This window comes from Lycium ferocissimum, chromosome 2 (genome assembly GCF_029784015.1).
Source record: "Lycium ferocissimum isolate CSIRO_LF1 chromosome 2, AGI_CSIRO_Lferr_CH_V1, whole genome shotgun sequence".
In the NCBI taxonomy this organism is placed as follows: domain Eukaryota; kingdom Viridiplantae; phylum Streptophyta; class Magnoliopsida; order Solanales; family Solanaceae; genus Lycium; species Lycium ferocissimum.
In genome coordinates, this window is record NC_081343.1 from 70280029 (window position 1) to 70298678 (window position 18650).

General features: G+C 35.6%; 1 protein-coding gene across 1 annotated transcript; it reads left to right on the top strand.

The window, feature by feature from the left end:
• Positions 1 to 1669: 1669 nt before the first annotated feature.
• On the top strand, positions 1670 to 5048 carry LOC132047228 (uncharacterized). Its single transcript, XM_059438197.1, is given in 12 exon segments — positions 1670 to 2022; positions 2106 to 2180; positions 2408 to 2466; positions 2557 to 2689; positions 2765 to 2861; positions 2944 to 3010; positions 3420 to 3518; positions 3706 to 3795; positions 3880 to 3948; positions 3950 to 4032; positions 4121 to 4222; positions 4518 to 5048. Coding segments are annotated over 12 exon segments (1263 nt in total). The 5' UTR covers positions 1670 to 1817; the 3' UTR covers positions 4702 to 5048.
• The last annotated feature ends 13602 nt before the right edge of the window (positions 5049 to 18650 follow it).

Consider the following 18650-nt stretch of genomic DNA (forward strand, 5'->3'; position numbering starts at 1 on the left):
GCCAAAAATTAAAGACCACCCCCAGCGAAGGACAATCCTGCAAATTTCCCTTTAAGTAATTATAGGAACAGAAGTGCAAACGATCCCTTAAATTTAAGGGAAAATTACCTAATAATACTACCTAAGACTATATATTACAAAATATAAAAATACTTTTCCTTATTTATAAAATATACCAACAAAATTACAAAATATACCAGATCTAAAAAAATTAAAAGGTAAGCCCACCCTTCCCCTTTTCCTATTCTCTATTTCAACAGATTTGCACCCCTCCCCCCTTTCCTATTCTTTTCCTATTCTCTGTTTCAACAGATCTCTTCTTCCACCCCCCATCCCCATCCCCGCCCCTCCCCCTTTTCCCTATCTTTTCCTATTCTCTGTTTCGTATCAGCCCCACCCTTCCCCACCTTTCCTTATTCTTTGTTTCGACATATCTGGCCCACACTTCTCTTCCCCTTCTCCCGTTCTATTTCCTCCGAGAACTCCACCACCTTCCCCTTCTCCCAGTCTTTGTGTCTGTTAGAGTATAGATTGATGACTCTGGCTGCATATCTAAAGAACACAGATATGGAAAAACATCAATTTCGTCATTTTTATCAAAGACTTTTGATTTGGTTGATGACCCTTCATTGGATTCGGTTATTTCTTAGTGTAGCAGTGAGAAAGCTTTTTAATTGCATCACTATGTGAGATTTGAAGCGTGATTTTTTCTAATTTTGGAAGCGAGATTCAAATTTGTATTTAAGTTGTATAATAATTGTATGTAGAGTTTGTAATTGTAAATTAAGTTTTTTATGTTGTTGTTGTTGCTGCAGTAGTATAAATTTGTATGAATATTGGATAAAAGTTGTATACAATGTTATTGTAGTTGTTTTGAATTTTCAAAAATCTAACATGAACTTAACAAAATTTACACAGTTATATACATATTTCATACAATTTTCACATACGAAAAATGTGAGAATTCTAAGCCTTGAGCGAGATATACACATTTCATACAGTTTTCATACACAAAAATTTGAGCGAACTTAAGCCTTGAGAGAGATATACACATTTCATACACAAAATTTTGAGTGAAATTTTTAAGCCCTGAGCGAAATATACACATTTCATACACAAATATTTGAGCGAATTTTTCAAGTCTTGAGTGAAATTTTTTTGTATATGTTTTGTAAGAAATCTATTGTTATATTTTGTGCTGAAAAACATATTTTCCTCTATTCATATGTATATATACGTAAATGGCCCTAAATTTAAACAAGTAGCGACCTACTATTAAATGCCATTAAATAGTGATAGGCCAATATAAAGCCCACCCACAATTAGGACCCGGATCCAAAACGTTTTCCACCGAGAAGCGACAGTGACTTTTGTCATCCCCAACAAATAATGGACTAGTTGTAAGTCTTTCCTGCGCATTCGCGTGTGGCTTATTTCTCGTAATCCTCATTAATTTGCTTCCAAATCTCAGATATCTAATCTTTTTATATAACTGTAGATCCACTAGCAAGTAGCAATCTTTCTTTTCCTTTTAATTAGTTATATATAAATGTATATCAATTAAACCATCCTGGAAGCTTCACTTCACTTAATAGGTGATAGTGATACTGATAACATTTGATGTCAGCCCACACTAGCAGCCTGGCATTGGCAGTAAGCTCACAACATTTATTAGTACATTACAAATAGTTTTAACTGGATTCTTCCCCATTCTTATCAACATTACTAGTCAATAAATGTGTCAATGTTTTCAATAGTTTCACCTTGTAGCTGATATGAAAGATGTTACAAGTTGAGATTTGTCCCCTTGAAGAACAATGGGGTGTGCGGTTTCTGTCTACGTGGTTGGAAAAAAGAAGAATAAGAAGAGTGCTATCCCTGAGGTCAGCATATTTGCCCCGTCAATGCGAGTTCCTGTTCAATGTGATCTACAGAGTACACTCAAGGGTGTGATTCCTAACGATCTTGCTGATAGACTAACTTCTATAAGGAACCAGATTGTGCTGATCGCATAAGATACAAGTATATATGGACTGAAATTGGGAACTTGAACATATATCAGTTGTACCTAATCGATCTTTTGATTACTTCATTATGTTCTCCAGATGTTTCTGCTATTGATGAATTACAACAAGCGCTCGAGGAGTATTTGCCTCTTCTTGTTGGCCTCACTAGAAAAGGTTTGCACCCTTTCCTTTGATAACCGGTGGTGGTGAGATTCGATCTCAGGACCTCGGCCTTCACCGAAACCATGTTGAATTGTGCGACCATTTCATCCAAAAGCTTAAGTTGTTAGGGAGAGCACACTTTTATTTACTTAATTATATTCTCAACACTACTCATGCTGTTATCTCCACTTTCAAACGTACAATTTTAGTGCTAATCGATCGATCATATCATTTTATAGAATTCGGGCTTCAAGAATTGATTGGATTTAAGTGGAGGAACTTGGAAAATGGGCAAGAGGTTCAAACTCTTTATCAATTCTTGAATCTGCTGACTGGTTGTCACTTGCTGACATTATATATGATCCTTTGCTTCTTTTATAATTAGCAGGAAATATCTGTAGCAAACTCCTGGTTTGAACTACTGTCTGTCCTCCACATGATGGCAATGTTAACATTAGTAGAGGCAAATATGAAGTTGATACCGAAAGACAGTCACATGACTGAACGGGTTGTATCCGGAGGTATTATGGTTATGAATTTTAATCTTAAAAACTCTAAAGTGTGATCAGAAATTATTAATGGCGTATCCTTTTCAGATTGCATGAGGGATGTGGTTGATTTGCTGCTGAAAGCAGCAGGTTATTTGGATTTCTGTGTCCAAGATGTTCTTGTCCACCTACCTCCTGATGTTAAGTATGTAAATATATGTTCTACCTTATTTCTACGGATATATCTATTTTTTGTCATTTTTATTAGGTTATTAAAATTTGACCAGGAACAGGTTACCTAAAGATCTGCATCAGGGTATTCTTGAAGCCACCTCAAACCAAGCACTAGCCCAGGTATATGCTATGTTACTCGATGATTACTTGGAACACAAGTTTTGATTCCTTAGCTAGTAAAATCAATGAAAACACAACTGCTATCCATGTAGTTACTGCAAAGCAGCACATTAAGAAAGAGTTGGGAGAAATGGAAATGGAAATACCAGTCAGATCACTATAAGAACAATCTCCAATAAGAAGATGATTAAGTGGGATAGATGAATCCAAATAATTTTATACAGGACTGGTTAATTCAGTTTATGATAAGATCCAAGTTTCTTAACAGCTTGTTCTGGTAGAATTCCATGACTATTAGCTTGGACAGATTGATGCCAATAAAAAGATAAAACTTAGCTGGTTCATCATAGGCTGTATCAGAAGCTATTGAAATTCATAGAAAATTCATTGACTGATTCCTCTATCTCAGGGAACCGAAATTCAATTAGGTTTGGCTCTTGAAAGTCAGAATGCGACTTTATCAGTGAAGAGGAGACTGGCTTGTGAAGCAGTAAGCTACTATGGCCAGGTACTTAACAACTTATCAATGCTGATTTATTTGCTGGAAATTTTTCCCCTTATTACTCCAAATCAACTTGACAATTCCTGCTTATTCATTTTTGTCTTAGTTTGCTTTTTGCATCATATGATTGTATATCTAACTTTTTTCTTTCCTTTTTTTTTTTTTTTTTTTTTTTTTTTTAAACTCCTTCGAGCTCTTTCTTTGCTTGTCTGGAGATAATAATTTCCATGGAACAGCGAAAAAGCATATGTCGTTCATCAAATGGAAGTACCTCGAAGCAAAGGTTTATTTTCCTACCAAAATTGTTGATTTCTTGTTATGCTTTTCTCATGTTGCTTGCTCATACATATGTTAACGGCATTGTCAGGCGACTTACTACTACCATGGTATAATCGTTGACAAGGGCACAGAACCTTCCTGCCACGTCAGTGCAGTATCTTTGTTTCCTCGCAGCTGAAGAACTACTTGCAGAGAGTAAAAAGGCCTCCTTAAGTTTTTGCCTTGCAGAACCTGTCACCAGGTTTTTATGTCTTTGCTCTTTTTAGTTACATTGCAAACAAAGACCATTACAGAAATACTAACTTTAATTCCTTCTTGTGTTTTCCTAGAACTCCTCCAGCATGGGGTGTTATGAAACATTTGAACAAAAAAGTCCCCGAAACTGCTGCCAAGAAGTCTCAGATGTATGGCTACCTTTTGGACCAAGAAAAGTGAGGCTTACAGCTTACATAATATTGATACTTTCTTCTTCTGCTTACAAAGTCAGTCCCTTTTTAGTATTAGCAACTTTAAGGATATTTAGTCATTTTAACAGAAAATAGTGTTTATTACTGTGGCACTTTTTCACCAAACACATGAACTACTTATTTTCAGCTTCAGCACTTTTAGGCAAACATGTATCTATTTATCTTTAAATTCAGCTCCAGTACTTTTAGTATTAGCTACTTTTATTTAGCTAATCCAAATGGGCTCTTACATTTAAATGTGATGACTTTGCAATTGCAGAGATCTTCAAGTACTGCCAGATCTTCCAGAATTCCAGTTGTCGCTCAAACCTGACGACTATACATTGCCAGAAGCAGATTCAACATGGAATAGTGAAAAGTGGGATATTCCTGGACAAAGCCTCAAAGAACATCTCAAAGATTGTGAAGACGGGGTGGAAACTGAATTATACATTCGGCATTAATGTTGTCTTGTCTTCAAATATTTGTACATTTTCTTAGCTATAGAAGTGTTGTGCGGATCTGCTTGCAAGGCTCAAATAACTTGAATCTGCTTAAAGACAATGTCAATTAAGAGATAGTATATCGCGGATGCCCATTCTTTGGAACATCAATACAAGAAGATTGACATGCGATCAATCCTCTTACGTATTATGCACTAAAAGGTTAGGATGCGTTAATTCCGGTTTCTATTTCCTTTTCAGAAATGGCGCTTTGTTTATCACTCCATGGATTGTTAGCCATAAGAAATTAATGTTCTGGTCTGTAGTTTCCATGGACCTTGTCTAAATCAACAAGTTCCGTTTTGCCATTTAAATTCGATGCTCACATCTGCTTGGAGAGATTGAGATGAAAAATACACAATGACAAAAAAAAAAAAAAAGTCAATTTTGGCATTGCAAAGCTAATCCAACCCACTTGTGCTACTTTTGTAACTATTTTAAATAATGAATTATTTAGGTTAAAATTGAGCATACGGTGGAATCCTTTTTTTTTTTTTTTTTTTTTTTGGTTGAATACGGTGGAATCCTTTTACGTTGACTAAACAAAAAAGTAGTCCAATCCTTGTAGGAATCAAATTTTATTTCTACAACAAAACAAAGGAGTTAGTTCCTTGTATTCTCAAGTTTAGGAAATTTCCTATAAAAGTCACTTTTGTTTCATTTAAGACAATAAAGTCATTCAAGTATCATTATTTTCATCAAAAAATACCTAAACACCTCAAAGACCTCCTTCTCTCCTAGTTTGCATGTCATGTCACTAAACCCCAATTTTTTTAATTTTACTACAAGATATATTTAACTCATCAAACTCATTTAATCAAGTTCATATTTTATATCCAATCAAATATCACTCGGTTAAAAAGCGGCGAAGGAACAAACTATCATGCAATCTAAATGCATTAGAATTAAAAGATGAATTTTTTAAATCTGTAGATAAGTTTTAAAAATGAAAAAAAAAATTGAGTTACTTTAGAGCTTTAGTTTAATATATTGGTAGATATTAACATGACAAGTTGGAATATCTATATCATAACATGCAATAAATTAAGAATAAATTATATTTCATATAAGACTAATAGTATAATATTTCAAAATAAAAAATAAGAGTTATAATATAATTTCATAAAATAAAGTATTATAGTAGTGGAAATTCTATACCTTTTTGCATGAGAAATAAAAAGACCTCAATGGTATGGAGATGGAAAGAGTCCGGAACCAAAATGCCCCCAAAAAAATCATTTTGAACCAAAATACCCCAACAACAAAAAAATGTTATAAAATCTTTTAGCGCGAAGAAAATACTGCTCTAAAGCACTTAACCGTAACGGTTCGTTAAGTGCTTTAGCGCGTATTTTATCGCGCTATAGCTTAACCGTAACGTCCTTTAGCGCAAGTAAAATAATGCGCTATAGACATGATTATCTCTCATCTATAGCGCATTATTTTATCGCGCTATAAGAGTCCGCCATTTTCCAAAACCAACCTCTTATTACATTTTCACTCCTTTTTACGTAGTTTAGCCGTATATTAATCATGCTTTGAGACTCCGAACTTCAATATTTTATATAGAACCCTACTTATATTTGAACAATTAATAAAATAGGATCAATACATCAAGAATACGCAATACTTTGGATTGTCATTTTAGTGATTGAAAAGTGCTCGAAGTCCTTTTTTGTTTGAAGACTTGTAGTCATTAGCTTTACGTTATTTATCTTTTAGGGTTTCGTCTTTATTTTTCAATTAATGCTTAACTTTATTTCGAATGTGTCACGTTTTTTTTTTTTATTATCAATTTAGGATGTGAAACGATAAACAATAATAAAGACTAAGATAATATGTATAAATATGCAAAAAAATATATAATATTTACGATAAATTGTACAACACTAATGTATATACACTATCGAGGATGGGTCTCACATGTAGTATGCCGGAGACTATCCCTAGGCCTAAGGCTCATACCATCCCCACCGCCCTCGCCATTGTCTCCATCGCCCTTTTTCCTTTTAATAACTGGGCGCTCCAAGTCATGATCATCATCTCTTCCCCTGGCTCGTGCGCCCTTGACTAGAACGTGCTTTTTCTTGGGATCTGGTCCCGCTGGCACGCTCAGAACCTCAGGTTGAGTTAGGTTTGGAAACTCGACATCTTCCTCGTCGGGAGTCGCCACCTCAGGCGCCGAAGGATGAACCTGAAAAGTATATAATAATTAGTACCATTTCTTATTTATATTGAATACATTAACGTTATTTATTTAATCAAATCTGTGTGTCAACGGGCGCCTGAGTAGGCTCCTGAGATGGGTCTGTAGGCTCCTGAGATGGGTGTGGTAGTGAATATGAGGTAGTCTCCTGGACGAGATGCTGTTCGAAGTCCAAGTAAAGGTTATAAAAATTAAATAAATATTTACCTTATATTGAATAAAATTAGTTTTAAGTAAAAAACTTACATGCGCCTCGGTAGTCTCATAAGAAGACATCTCTGCCTCGGCAGGCTGATGAGAATGCTCCCGAATGGGTCGCTCCGTGGACCCACCGGCGCCAAATCCTAAAATATCAAAAAAATGAAATAATAAGTAACATACATATTTAAAATAAGTACTTTAAATAATCAATATATATATATATATATATATATATATATATATATATATATATACACATATATATATATATATTAAATATTGACCTTATATTGAATAAAAGAAATTTTAATAAAAAGCTTACATGTGGCTCGGTAGTCATGTGTAAGGCGGACACCGCCGGCTCGGCGACCCATGAGAAAATGCCCGAGCGGGTGGCTCGGTGTGGACCCGTTGGCGCCGAATCCTAAAATATAAAATATTACTAAATAATGAGTAATATATATATATTTAAAATAAATAATTTAAATGAACAAATAAGTATTTTAAATACTAACCGGGATCAAAAACTCATCGAAGTCAATAATTCTGGCTCCCTCTAAATTCCTCGCAGGCCGCTTATCAGCTAATGAAGCGCGTAACGCCGCCCAATCAACGTTATCACGCTCCTCCATGTATGCATTCTGGCTCGGCTGTGATGACGACCCGTGTATCTCAACAAGTAAGAGCGCGGCGTAAACGTAGGTGAGTCCCCGGAGCCGCCACGGCTCGGGAACGGCCGCGTACGGACTAGACCGTGATCGCCCTCTCGGAATGGGATCGGCCTCATCCGCCTCATCTCCCGATGGTGTCCCTAGCAGCAAAGCATCGGGGCATCTACGCGCACGGCGTCCCCCCCCGGCAAAGACGGCGTCCCGCGGCCACGGCCGCCTCATCCGAGAGCACCCGTCCTCCTCCCCGGCGCCGCTCGATAGCCGCCCTCCAAAATAGGCTCCTCCTCGCGCTTAATCTCGCCTGCCTGCCGGATACCATTCTCCGATATCTGTACCATCTCCGCCGCAAGCCCAGGGTAAGGCATATGCTCTAACCCCAAGATGCTTAAACGCTGTACGGCCACCAGCTGCATTTGTGTTCAACAGCAAAAAAAAAAAAAAAAGTTATTTTTCAAAACGTAACAATTAATGCAATTAAATAAATCTAAATACGATAAACTTACCAATGCCTCGCATCGCCCCACGAGCGTCGAGTATCCTACATCCCTAGTGGGGACGCAAAGCCGGGTTGCCGATCAATCGACGTGTGATCCGATGATACCGCCGCATGTAATGCTCAACGGGAGTCAAACGGCCGACCACCGCTGTGTTGCCCAACCTATTCTCCCAACGGCGGAGCCGAACATCCATGAAAGCGAAAATCATCATCAACGGCACCCGATCGTCCCGCCGGTAGTGTCGGAGCTCATGACGGACGTTAGGGGGTATACTCGTGTATGCCCAAACCGTCGTAAGAAACGCTCGGCACGTGCTCCTCTACGATGTCTGTGTGTATCAATGGACACCGCGACCTCCAAACCCCCGACCGCCCTACGTAAGGCCGGCAAACCATCTAATATAGCATACAGTACGGCGTCCATATATAAATAGCTGCATAACATATAAATACAAATCAGTGATCACCAAGTTGAAAAGACGTTTAATTAAATTATTAATGTAAATTTAAATAGTTTTACCGCATCGTCTGTTATATGATCAAAGTTCGGTCCCGAATAGAAGAACACTGTGGGTGCGTATCCACATCCCGGTCAAAATCCGCCGTCCACCTCCTCGCATAAGGCATGTCAATCTCGAGGTGATGCCGTGGTACGGCCGAAAAGGCAAGATCCTCTCCTATGCCCATAACTGTAAGCGATATTAGAAAATACGATTTTTAAGTCGTCATTTCAAGAGGTTTGTCTACATTAAAGGAAGGCACACTTAAAATATTACTTGGAGAAGAACAAAAAATCCACACACATTTCTGACAACACCAATAGACGTTCGGCACAGGCATCTGTAAAGATACGCCAAAACAAAGACCGCCCCACCGTAGTCTAGTGCGGTCCGATTGTTATATCCCGTATTTTGCGCATTGGGATATTCCGAGCTAATTGCGAAAAGTTAAGGACAAGGCTATTTTCCGACTTTGTGTTAAGAGACAAGTTGCTTATAATTTTATTGGCATGGAATATTAAGGAAAAGATTCGGGTTAAAAGTGAATTATTGAAACTTAATATTTCATGAATACAAGGCCATATGGCCGTGTGGCATAGGAGTGGGCCATAGGCCACATGTGCTAATTATATATGTAACGGAAGGTGACAAATTAATCATATTATTCATCCTTCCACACTTAGAAAATTCAAGAAGCATGGAGAAAGAGAGAGAGAGACCATTCGGCCATGGCTTGGCCGAATATGGTGCTCTAGGAATTGATCAAGAAAAATTATTTTCTTCTAGCAGTTCCAACCAATTGGAAGGTCCTTATTAACGTGCTTAAAAACTGACAATCATGTTGTTGCTTCATAATTTAAACTCACGTTGACAGTATTATATTTCGTATTCTTGTACGTCGGATTATTCGCAAGCTGATGTGGGGCCCACACATTGAGATTTTTTTGGGACATGCGACAATTTATATGAATCACATATGTGAAGTTAAACATAAATCAAGAAGGACCCTTGAGCCAAATCAAAGTGGAAGTCCTCCAAGCAAATATTTTTAAGTAACGTTTTCGGGTGATCTGACTTCGAGGGGCAAAAACGGTATTATAAGTTTGGAATTTGGAAAAATACCAAAGATAGAAGTTGTAGATAATTGAATTATCTTTCCAACCATAGGTCATGGACTCACAGGTGACATCGGGATAAGGAGATATGGACGTTTTAAGGCAGAAAGGTCGGTGGGCTAGGCCCAAACCGGCCCAATCGGGTTAGGCCCATGACCCATGCCTATTTAAGTGAAATTTCAGCCCTTTCCTCTCATTTTTCAGACCAAGAACACCAGAAAATTCTGGAAAGAGAGAGAGAAGAGCCTTGGAGAGAAGAAAAACCAATTTTGACCAAAATCGAGCTCCGAATTCGAAGCCATGAAGAGAAAAGTGCCGTACGCTCGCGTTGTCTTCAATTTGAGCAAAAAATCAACCAAGGAGAAGAGTGATAACGTGGGGGGCTGCATGCTTAAGGTATGAATACGGTTCCTTTTCATTGTTAACGAGTTTATTTAGAATTTTAACGGATTAGCACGGATAAAATAGTCCGATAAATTCGTTTGTTGGTGTTGTGAATTATGGAAGGAGATTTGAAGAGAATTTTGGATGAAAATAAATGTATTTACCTTGTAAAATGTGAAGGCCTGTTGTTATTGATGTTGTTCATATGAATTTCGACTCCTTTACGGAAATAAAATTATTAAATAGTTATATCGCAAATTTGGTTGGTTGAGAAATTTAGAAAACAAAAAAGTGCTGTGTTTTATGGCATACGTCGGTATTGGAAATGATGTTAATACTATTGGTATTGTTGTTGGTGTTGTTGGTCATCGAACCGAGAATTCGGGCTAGGTATATAAACGGGGAAATCTTTGCCCAAATTTTCGTAGACAAATGCTAACTTAGGATTGAATTCCTAAGTGCCTATAGCTAATGTTTGGTATTTATTGACGTATTGTAGATCTTCGGGAGCCCGAGACTTGAGTTTGGATTAGCTTAGGAAGCGGACGAGGTATGTGAAGCTTACCCCTTTCTTTCTTTTGGCATGTCTTAGTGTAAGTAAGCTATGATACGATCCTCGGGGTAACTCTACTCTTATGATCCGAGCATGTTTACGATTCTTATCCACCTCTTAGCGTTAGCATTCTTAATGTGGTAGAACCATGGTCTTTATGTCTTTGTATGATTGAATTCAAATGTGGTATAAAGAGTTTTGCTTCAAAAAGGATTTTCATGTTGAAAATGTCCGTAACTTTCATAGACGGAACCGGATTGCTTTGATATGCTCGCAAATGATTCTATAACGTAAATGACGTTAACTTTCATGCGGGCGGGCCCGCATTGGTTTGATGCACATCCGTGGTCCCCGAGATTTTCCTTTGTATAGTCCTAACGACTTGTTTTTGAAAGAACTTAACATGACTTCCGTTTTAACTCTCGAGCGTCGACTATTTACTTATCTATCGAGTCTTAAAGATGATTTATGTGCATATGGTTTCTCACTACTCTGCTCGTGCAAAGCTCAATATGTCTTTCACTGAGACCCGGGCCAGGACACGCATTCGTGCACGTTCCACTGCATTGTTCACCGAGTCCCTCACTAGAGGCCGGGACACTTATATATATATATATGTATGATGATATGATGATATGGGGATGGTGGCCAGGATGGCATATGATGATTCTATCCACCGAGTCTTTCACTAGAGGGCCGGGACATGCTATATGTATATGTATATGATGATTTTATTTACCGAGTCCCTCACTTGAGGGCCGGGACACGCTATGCATGCATATGTATATGATTTATGCTTCAGAGGTAAGCCTTACAGTTTTCTGGTTATTGTACCGGTTTTCTATGCTTCTTATTCCAGTATGATCCTGTTCACTGTGTTTCATGCTTTACATGCTCAGTACATATTCGCATGACCCGACCCCCTTTTCTCCGGGCTGCGTTTCATGCCACGCGTGTGAATATAGATGAGTAGAAGATGTTCTGGCCCGGATTGGCGAGCTCCATTTCTTCCCGGAGTGCTGCCGAGTCAGAGTGTGTATGTTATGGTATCTTGAGTTATGTTAGAGACTTTGCAGACAGAGTCATGTATATAATATGTCAGTTTTGTAAGCGGCTCTGTAAGCCGATGTATCAATATGCATTATATTACAGATTTCATATGTTTACAGATTTCACTTGATTTGAGAAAGATGAAAAGTATGTTTCTTTCGAAAAGCTTACATTATGCATTATGTCATGATTTAAGGGCCCAGCATGATTATGAGTATGACGAGAGTCAGCGGGTTCGCTCGGCCCTAAGTAAGGGTCGGGTGCCCATCACGCCCTATCGGGAATTAGGGTGTGACACAGATGCTGCAAGAAAACCAAATAACGTAAGCTGACAACGGCACCCGATGAGTTCGGGAACAAGATACCCCCGAATATAATAAGCAGGTACAAACGGAATGACGATCAATATCGTCTGCCGCGGGTGCCGTCTCAACCGGATCCGGACCCTCCAAATAAGTGCGAGTGCACTAATCGAACTCGACTCGTCCCGAAACCGGCCCTGGGCATCAAGCACGAAGTGGGTGAGCCTAGTCAACTCTGTCGCCCACGTCTGACCAGGAGGAGGCTCGTACCGAGTGTATAGCGGCTCTCCATCTACTCGCAATCCAAAGAGGACCTCCACATCCTGAAGTGTAATCGTGGCCTTACCAGTACGAAGATGGAAGGTATGTGTCTCTGGCCTCCACCGCTCAACCATGGCCGTGATGAGCGCCCAATCATGCTGTACCCGACCAACGGACACGCAACGTTAGATGCCGCCCCGAAATAATATCTCCAAGACGCGAGGTGTGGGGGGTGTCGCGTAAAAGAGTCCAAGCTCTCTGCAGCCTACGGGGGCGGAGCCTAGTAGATATCCCTATAGTACCGACCCATAATAAGTCTGACCTATGATTGTCTTGCAAAGATAATACTGATCTATCAGAGGGTCCCGGGTGAACAGAGGGAGCCGAGTAATCATCGGGCCCCGCGTGAGCATCGGGCCCAGAGGAAACATTCGAATCCATGAAAGAGTCCGGTCTGTACAAACAAAATTAGTCATTATTCTTGAAATGAAAGATAAATTATATTAACTAATTAATAATTTGTAGGGAATATGTGAATTATGTAGTATTATATCTTGTGAATAATTAACATCGGATATGCAGTAAATTTAATATGTGATAGTAAGGACACATATGTGATGGCAAAGACTTTTAAGTTAATTACTTTTGAATTATGTGATGGCAAAGACTTGTTAAGTTAATTAGTTTGAGAATCGAAATTCAGCAGTAATATTTGTTTAGAACTCTATTTTGAATATGTGATATATTTTTAGTTGACCAAATAGCCAACACAACTACGATAAAATTAAACTAAAAGAGTATATTCGTCGACCACATATTTTCCTACAAACTTTACATTTTTTTTGTTAGCTTATGTATTTATGAAAAGAAGAACTTTAACTATTCTTTTTAAGATAATCTTTTTTTATTTAACAAATATATTCACGCTTTTAAAATTCTATAGATTAACAATTCATAATCATTTACAACTTGTCTGGATGGTTGTTACCTATTGTATTATATTATGTTGTTAGTTTAAATACAATGTTTACTTTGATTGTTACTTTAATATTATTTTTATGTAACGACAAAAGGTCTTTTTTATGTAACCACTGATTTAGTCCTATACAATACAACACAATACGATAAATGTCAAAACAATACATAACAATCATCCAAACAAAGTGTTAACAACATAATAATTCATTACCAATCAACTTCTTTCAATTCATAAACAATATTTAACAACTAATAAATTCATAATCAATATTTAACAAATAATAAATTCATAATCAATATTTAACAAATAATCAATTAACAAAATAATAATTCATTAACAATTCATAAATAATTAACAAATTAACAACTCATAAACATATAACAAATTAACAATTCATAAACATTTAACAAATTAACAATTCATAAACATTTAACAAATAATGAATTAAACAAAAAAAAAACGGAACGCTGGCAAAAGCCACCGCCCATTTCCGAACAAGAACAAAAAAAAATATTGTTTTTTTTTTTTTTTGGAAAATAGCAAGGATTAAATATTAAGCATGCTTAGAATATAATGTATATAACAAAATAATAACAAAAATTCATAGCAAAAAACCTTAATCTAAAATTTTTTGTAGAGTTTTTTTAATCGAGTTGTACGCCGCTATTTTCCAAAATTTGAACTTAGAATCTTGCTCCTCGACTTGAATATACCGAGAATCTAAACTTTCCGGACGAAATTTAATAGAAAATGACGTTTTTGGATGTGGGGACCACCTCGATTTTGCCTTTAATGGCGTTTTGAAATTTTTTTTAACCACTGGAGGGACCAGTGGTGGAACCCGATGGGTTTTATGTGGAAAGCTATAGCGCAGTATTTTACTGCGCTATAGGTGAGAGAATAAGTGATATAGCGCAATAAAAGGTGAGAGAAATAGAAGTGCTATAGCGCAGTAAAATACTGCGCTAAAGCACTTAACGGAGCCGTTACAGTTAAGTGCTTTAGCGCAGTATTTTACTGCGCTAAAGGTACTTTTGTAACATTTTTTTTTGTTGGGGTATTTGGGTTCAAAATGATTTTTTTGGGGGGGCATTTTGGTTCCGGACTCGAGATGGAAATGCCAAAAATTACAAAATACATATATAAGAACAAATAACTAAAAATAAAGAGGAAAAATTTACACTAACTTTATTTTTTAAAATATACGATTTAGTTAGATTTTTTAAATTTATCCCGATACGAATGTAATATTTGTATTATGCGTAGCTCTATTTTAAGGTGGAAAGAATATGTTGTTTAATGTGGAAAAAAAAAAAAAAAAAAAAAATGATATTTGAAAAAACTTGAATTTGAATAGAAAGATTAAATCACTTGAATTTTAATTTAAATTGAAAGATAATATATTTGAATCGAGATTAAAAAAAAAGATTTAAAAAAAGTGGCTTAATAGAAAGTATGGTTTGATTCTTTTGCCGCCAACCATGTCATATTTAATTGGTTATAAAATATGAATTTAGCTAAATGAGTTTGATGAGTTAAATATATCTATTATAAAATTAAAAAATGGGTCTTTAGTGATATGGCATGCCAACTAAAAAAAAAGGAGGCTTTTGAGGTGTTTAGGTACTTTTTGAGAAAAATAGTGATACTTGAGTGACCTTATTGTCCTAAATGAAACAAAAGTGATTTTTTTAGAAAATTCCCAAAATTTGGATGATCATCGAAGGAATTAACTCTCAAACAAAGTTATAAATAGAATTACTACATCAACGCTTAACCCTATTTCAAAAACACAAAACAACATTATATTCTGAGTTAATTGCCCAGATGGTCACTCAGGTTTAGGGAATTTTCTACAAAAGTCATTTTTATTTCATTTAGGACAATGAGTCACTCATGTATCACTATTTTCCTCAAAAAGTACCTACACACTCAAAAGTGTATTTCTCTCCTAGTTGACATGTCACGTCATTAGAGCCACATATATTTGAAATAATAGACTTATTTAACTCATCAAACTCATTTAATCAAATTCATAATTTATATCCAATCAAATATGACCCAATGAAAAAGCACAAAGGAACAAACTAGCATGTAATCTAAATGAATCTATATCTATATATAATATAAAGCATAGATAAGGTGATGTAGCGCGCTACTCTATGGCCACCATTCCTATTTTTCTTTTTTTCTCCTTTTTTTGACATTTTCCTCCATTTCTCTGTATAAAATAACACAATAATTTCCTAACTAATTGAATTACCAAAAGTCTCTCCCACGTTGTATTAACCTATTTATTACATTTCAATGATCATTATAATTGCATATCAGTTAGATGCTTTTTCACCTCCCCATTTTTCTCTATTCTCATAAATTCACATTTAGTGTTCTATTATAAATACCGACTAATTAAGATAGTGCTCATAGGTGTTTCATATCATGTTTTCAATCCCAATTTATTGAGAATCTGATCATATCCTGTTGCTTCGTGTTTTTCTTTTGCTTTGTGTTTGAAGCCTTCCCCAATGTGCTATTTTGATGAAACAAATGCAAGTCATCCGGTAACAATAAGCATAATCAGGAGAAATAGTGTTTCAATTTAAGTATTTTACTGTTTTAATTTACATATACGTACGTGTATTGTATTATCTGAATTCTTACATAATAGTAATATGAATGATTTCTTTCATGTTTCATTTTTGTCGTATGATATTTGCATGAAATAGTTACTTTAACACTACTGACAATATGGAGATAGCAATATTCATTTTACTCCACCAGAAGCAAGGTATGGCCTACTTCTTTTTATACTATTTTTTTTTCCTGTGTACGTTCTAATATATCTTCATTCCTTTTTTGGATGTATCTTTAATTTTTTGTAAATGGAAAAAGATTAGAGGGGAAGTGTAAGATCCATTTCTTGAACAAATTTATTAATGAAAAAGAGTATTAAAAGAAATGTTGTAAAATGAAGTTTGGTGCATATTCAAAAGCAGAGACGAATCTAGAATTTCAACAGGATGAGTGCGCTATTATATATGAAACACCAATCCAAAAGTTTACATTTGACGGGTTTAACATTAACTTTATTACACTTTTGAAATTATTGGTTCAAAATTAAATTCTTTTTACAATGTTAGTAATTTTCACACACCCCGCACGCGCGCATTTGTGTATATGTATGTGTTGTTGTGTGTGTGTGTCTATATATATATATATATATATATATGTATATATATATATATGTATATATATATATATATATGTATATACATATATATATATGTATATATATATATATATGTATATACATATATATATATATATATATATATATATATATATATATATATATATATATATATATATATATATATATATATATATATATATATATATATATATATATATATATATGTATGTATATATCTATACATATGTATATACATATATATATATACACACGTATCGGAACCCGAAAATTTTGAAATCAATTGAACAAGTAGACTATATGCTAAATCTTTTCATTGTTACTAGCTTTAATATAGACATTTGGTTTAGTTATACAATTTTTACGGTGATAATAGTTTTTGAAAGAATAAACAAACAAACAAACAAAGAAGGAAAAGGAAAAAAATACCTCGGGCTCAATTCTAGAAAAAGAAAGGAAAATATAACAAGACTGACGTGATTTGAACCGCCAATTTCGAGTTGTAAAGATGCACCCAATAATTTTTGCGTTATAGGACCACTTTTAGCTCGAGTGTACACTTATATATTGAAGTAATCTTATAAACATATAACATTATATTGCTATACATGAGTATGAACTCTACTAAATAAAAACAATATAAAAAATAATTTAGTAATTTTAATTGTTGAAAAAAATAGCACAAAATATATGAATTACTACAAAAATTATAACAATCACGCAGATATTCCTATTTCTTTACAATTGCTCAATTAAAGAGTTATTACCAATAAATTATAAAAGATGAATTTTTTAAATGGGTGTATCTATACGTATGAATTGTTTTTTCGCACAGTAATCCCTTTCAGATGTTTAATGGAATAACTTTTTTCTTATGTATATTAATTACTAGCTTTATTCAAGAAAAAAAAAATTACTTAAATGGTTTCTTCTGCATCCAATTAGTTATCCCTTCAAGTTTTTGATAGTTTTTCTTTGTCGGTTATACAAGGAAAAATATCATTCTCAACTATTTCGTCAATTCTTCTTAGGAGTTGAATATATTGTTATTCTTTTTATTCAAGCTCCCTTAGTTGAAGAACAAGAACTCTAAATAAAGGACTCCAAGACTTCATACTCTAAACCTCCCAAAAAAAAAAAAATGTGCATGTATGAAACCGTGTAATGGCTGTCCATGGACACCATACTTTCCACCAGAGAAAGCACATCAGTTTGCTATTATGGTCCAGCAGTTTGGCAAGGCCAGATTGGAGAGAGACCTTAAAGTCTGTGCACATATTAGGGCAGACTTTTTCGAAAAAAAATAAGAGAGACGCGGTTGCCATGGAGACTTAGGGCCAGATTGGAGAGAGACCTTTAAAGTCGTGTACATATTAGAGACGATTTTCAATACATGCTTGGCTCGGCTTATTTCGGTAAACGGTTCGGGACTTCCAAAGTTAAGCTGCGCAATAACTCGTGTTTTCCCAAGATCTTTACTTGTTGTCTTCTTTCGAGCGTGATTATTTAACTTGGTAGATTTGCCAAAAACGGTAATTTTGTTGAACTGTAGAGAAGAGAAAAGATGGATGCGATTTGGTTCCTTTAAGGTTCAAGTGTGGTTTTAACAACGAGTTCCGAACAGTTCAACAACGAGTTGCTCAAATACAACAACAAGTGCAGCAATAGTTTGCTGAACATTTTCAACAACAAGTGCAGCAACAGTTTGCTGGACATTTTCAACAACAAGTTACTAGAATACAACAACAAATGCAGCAACAGGTTACTGAATAGGTTCAACAACAAGTTGCTGCAATATGGTTTTCATGGATTTTAGGCCCAACATAGGATTTGCGATGAATTCTTGAAATGCCTCTCTATAAAAACCCTCGCTCAGATTTTCTATACACGAATTTCCTTTTTTTTTTTTTTTATTTATTCTTTTTTTTTATAGATTTTGTTTGTTAACTAGTTAGTACTATATTGTATAGTTTGCATATAG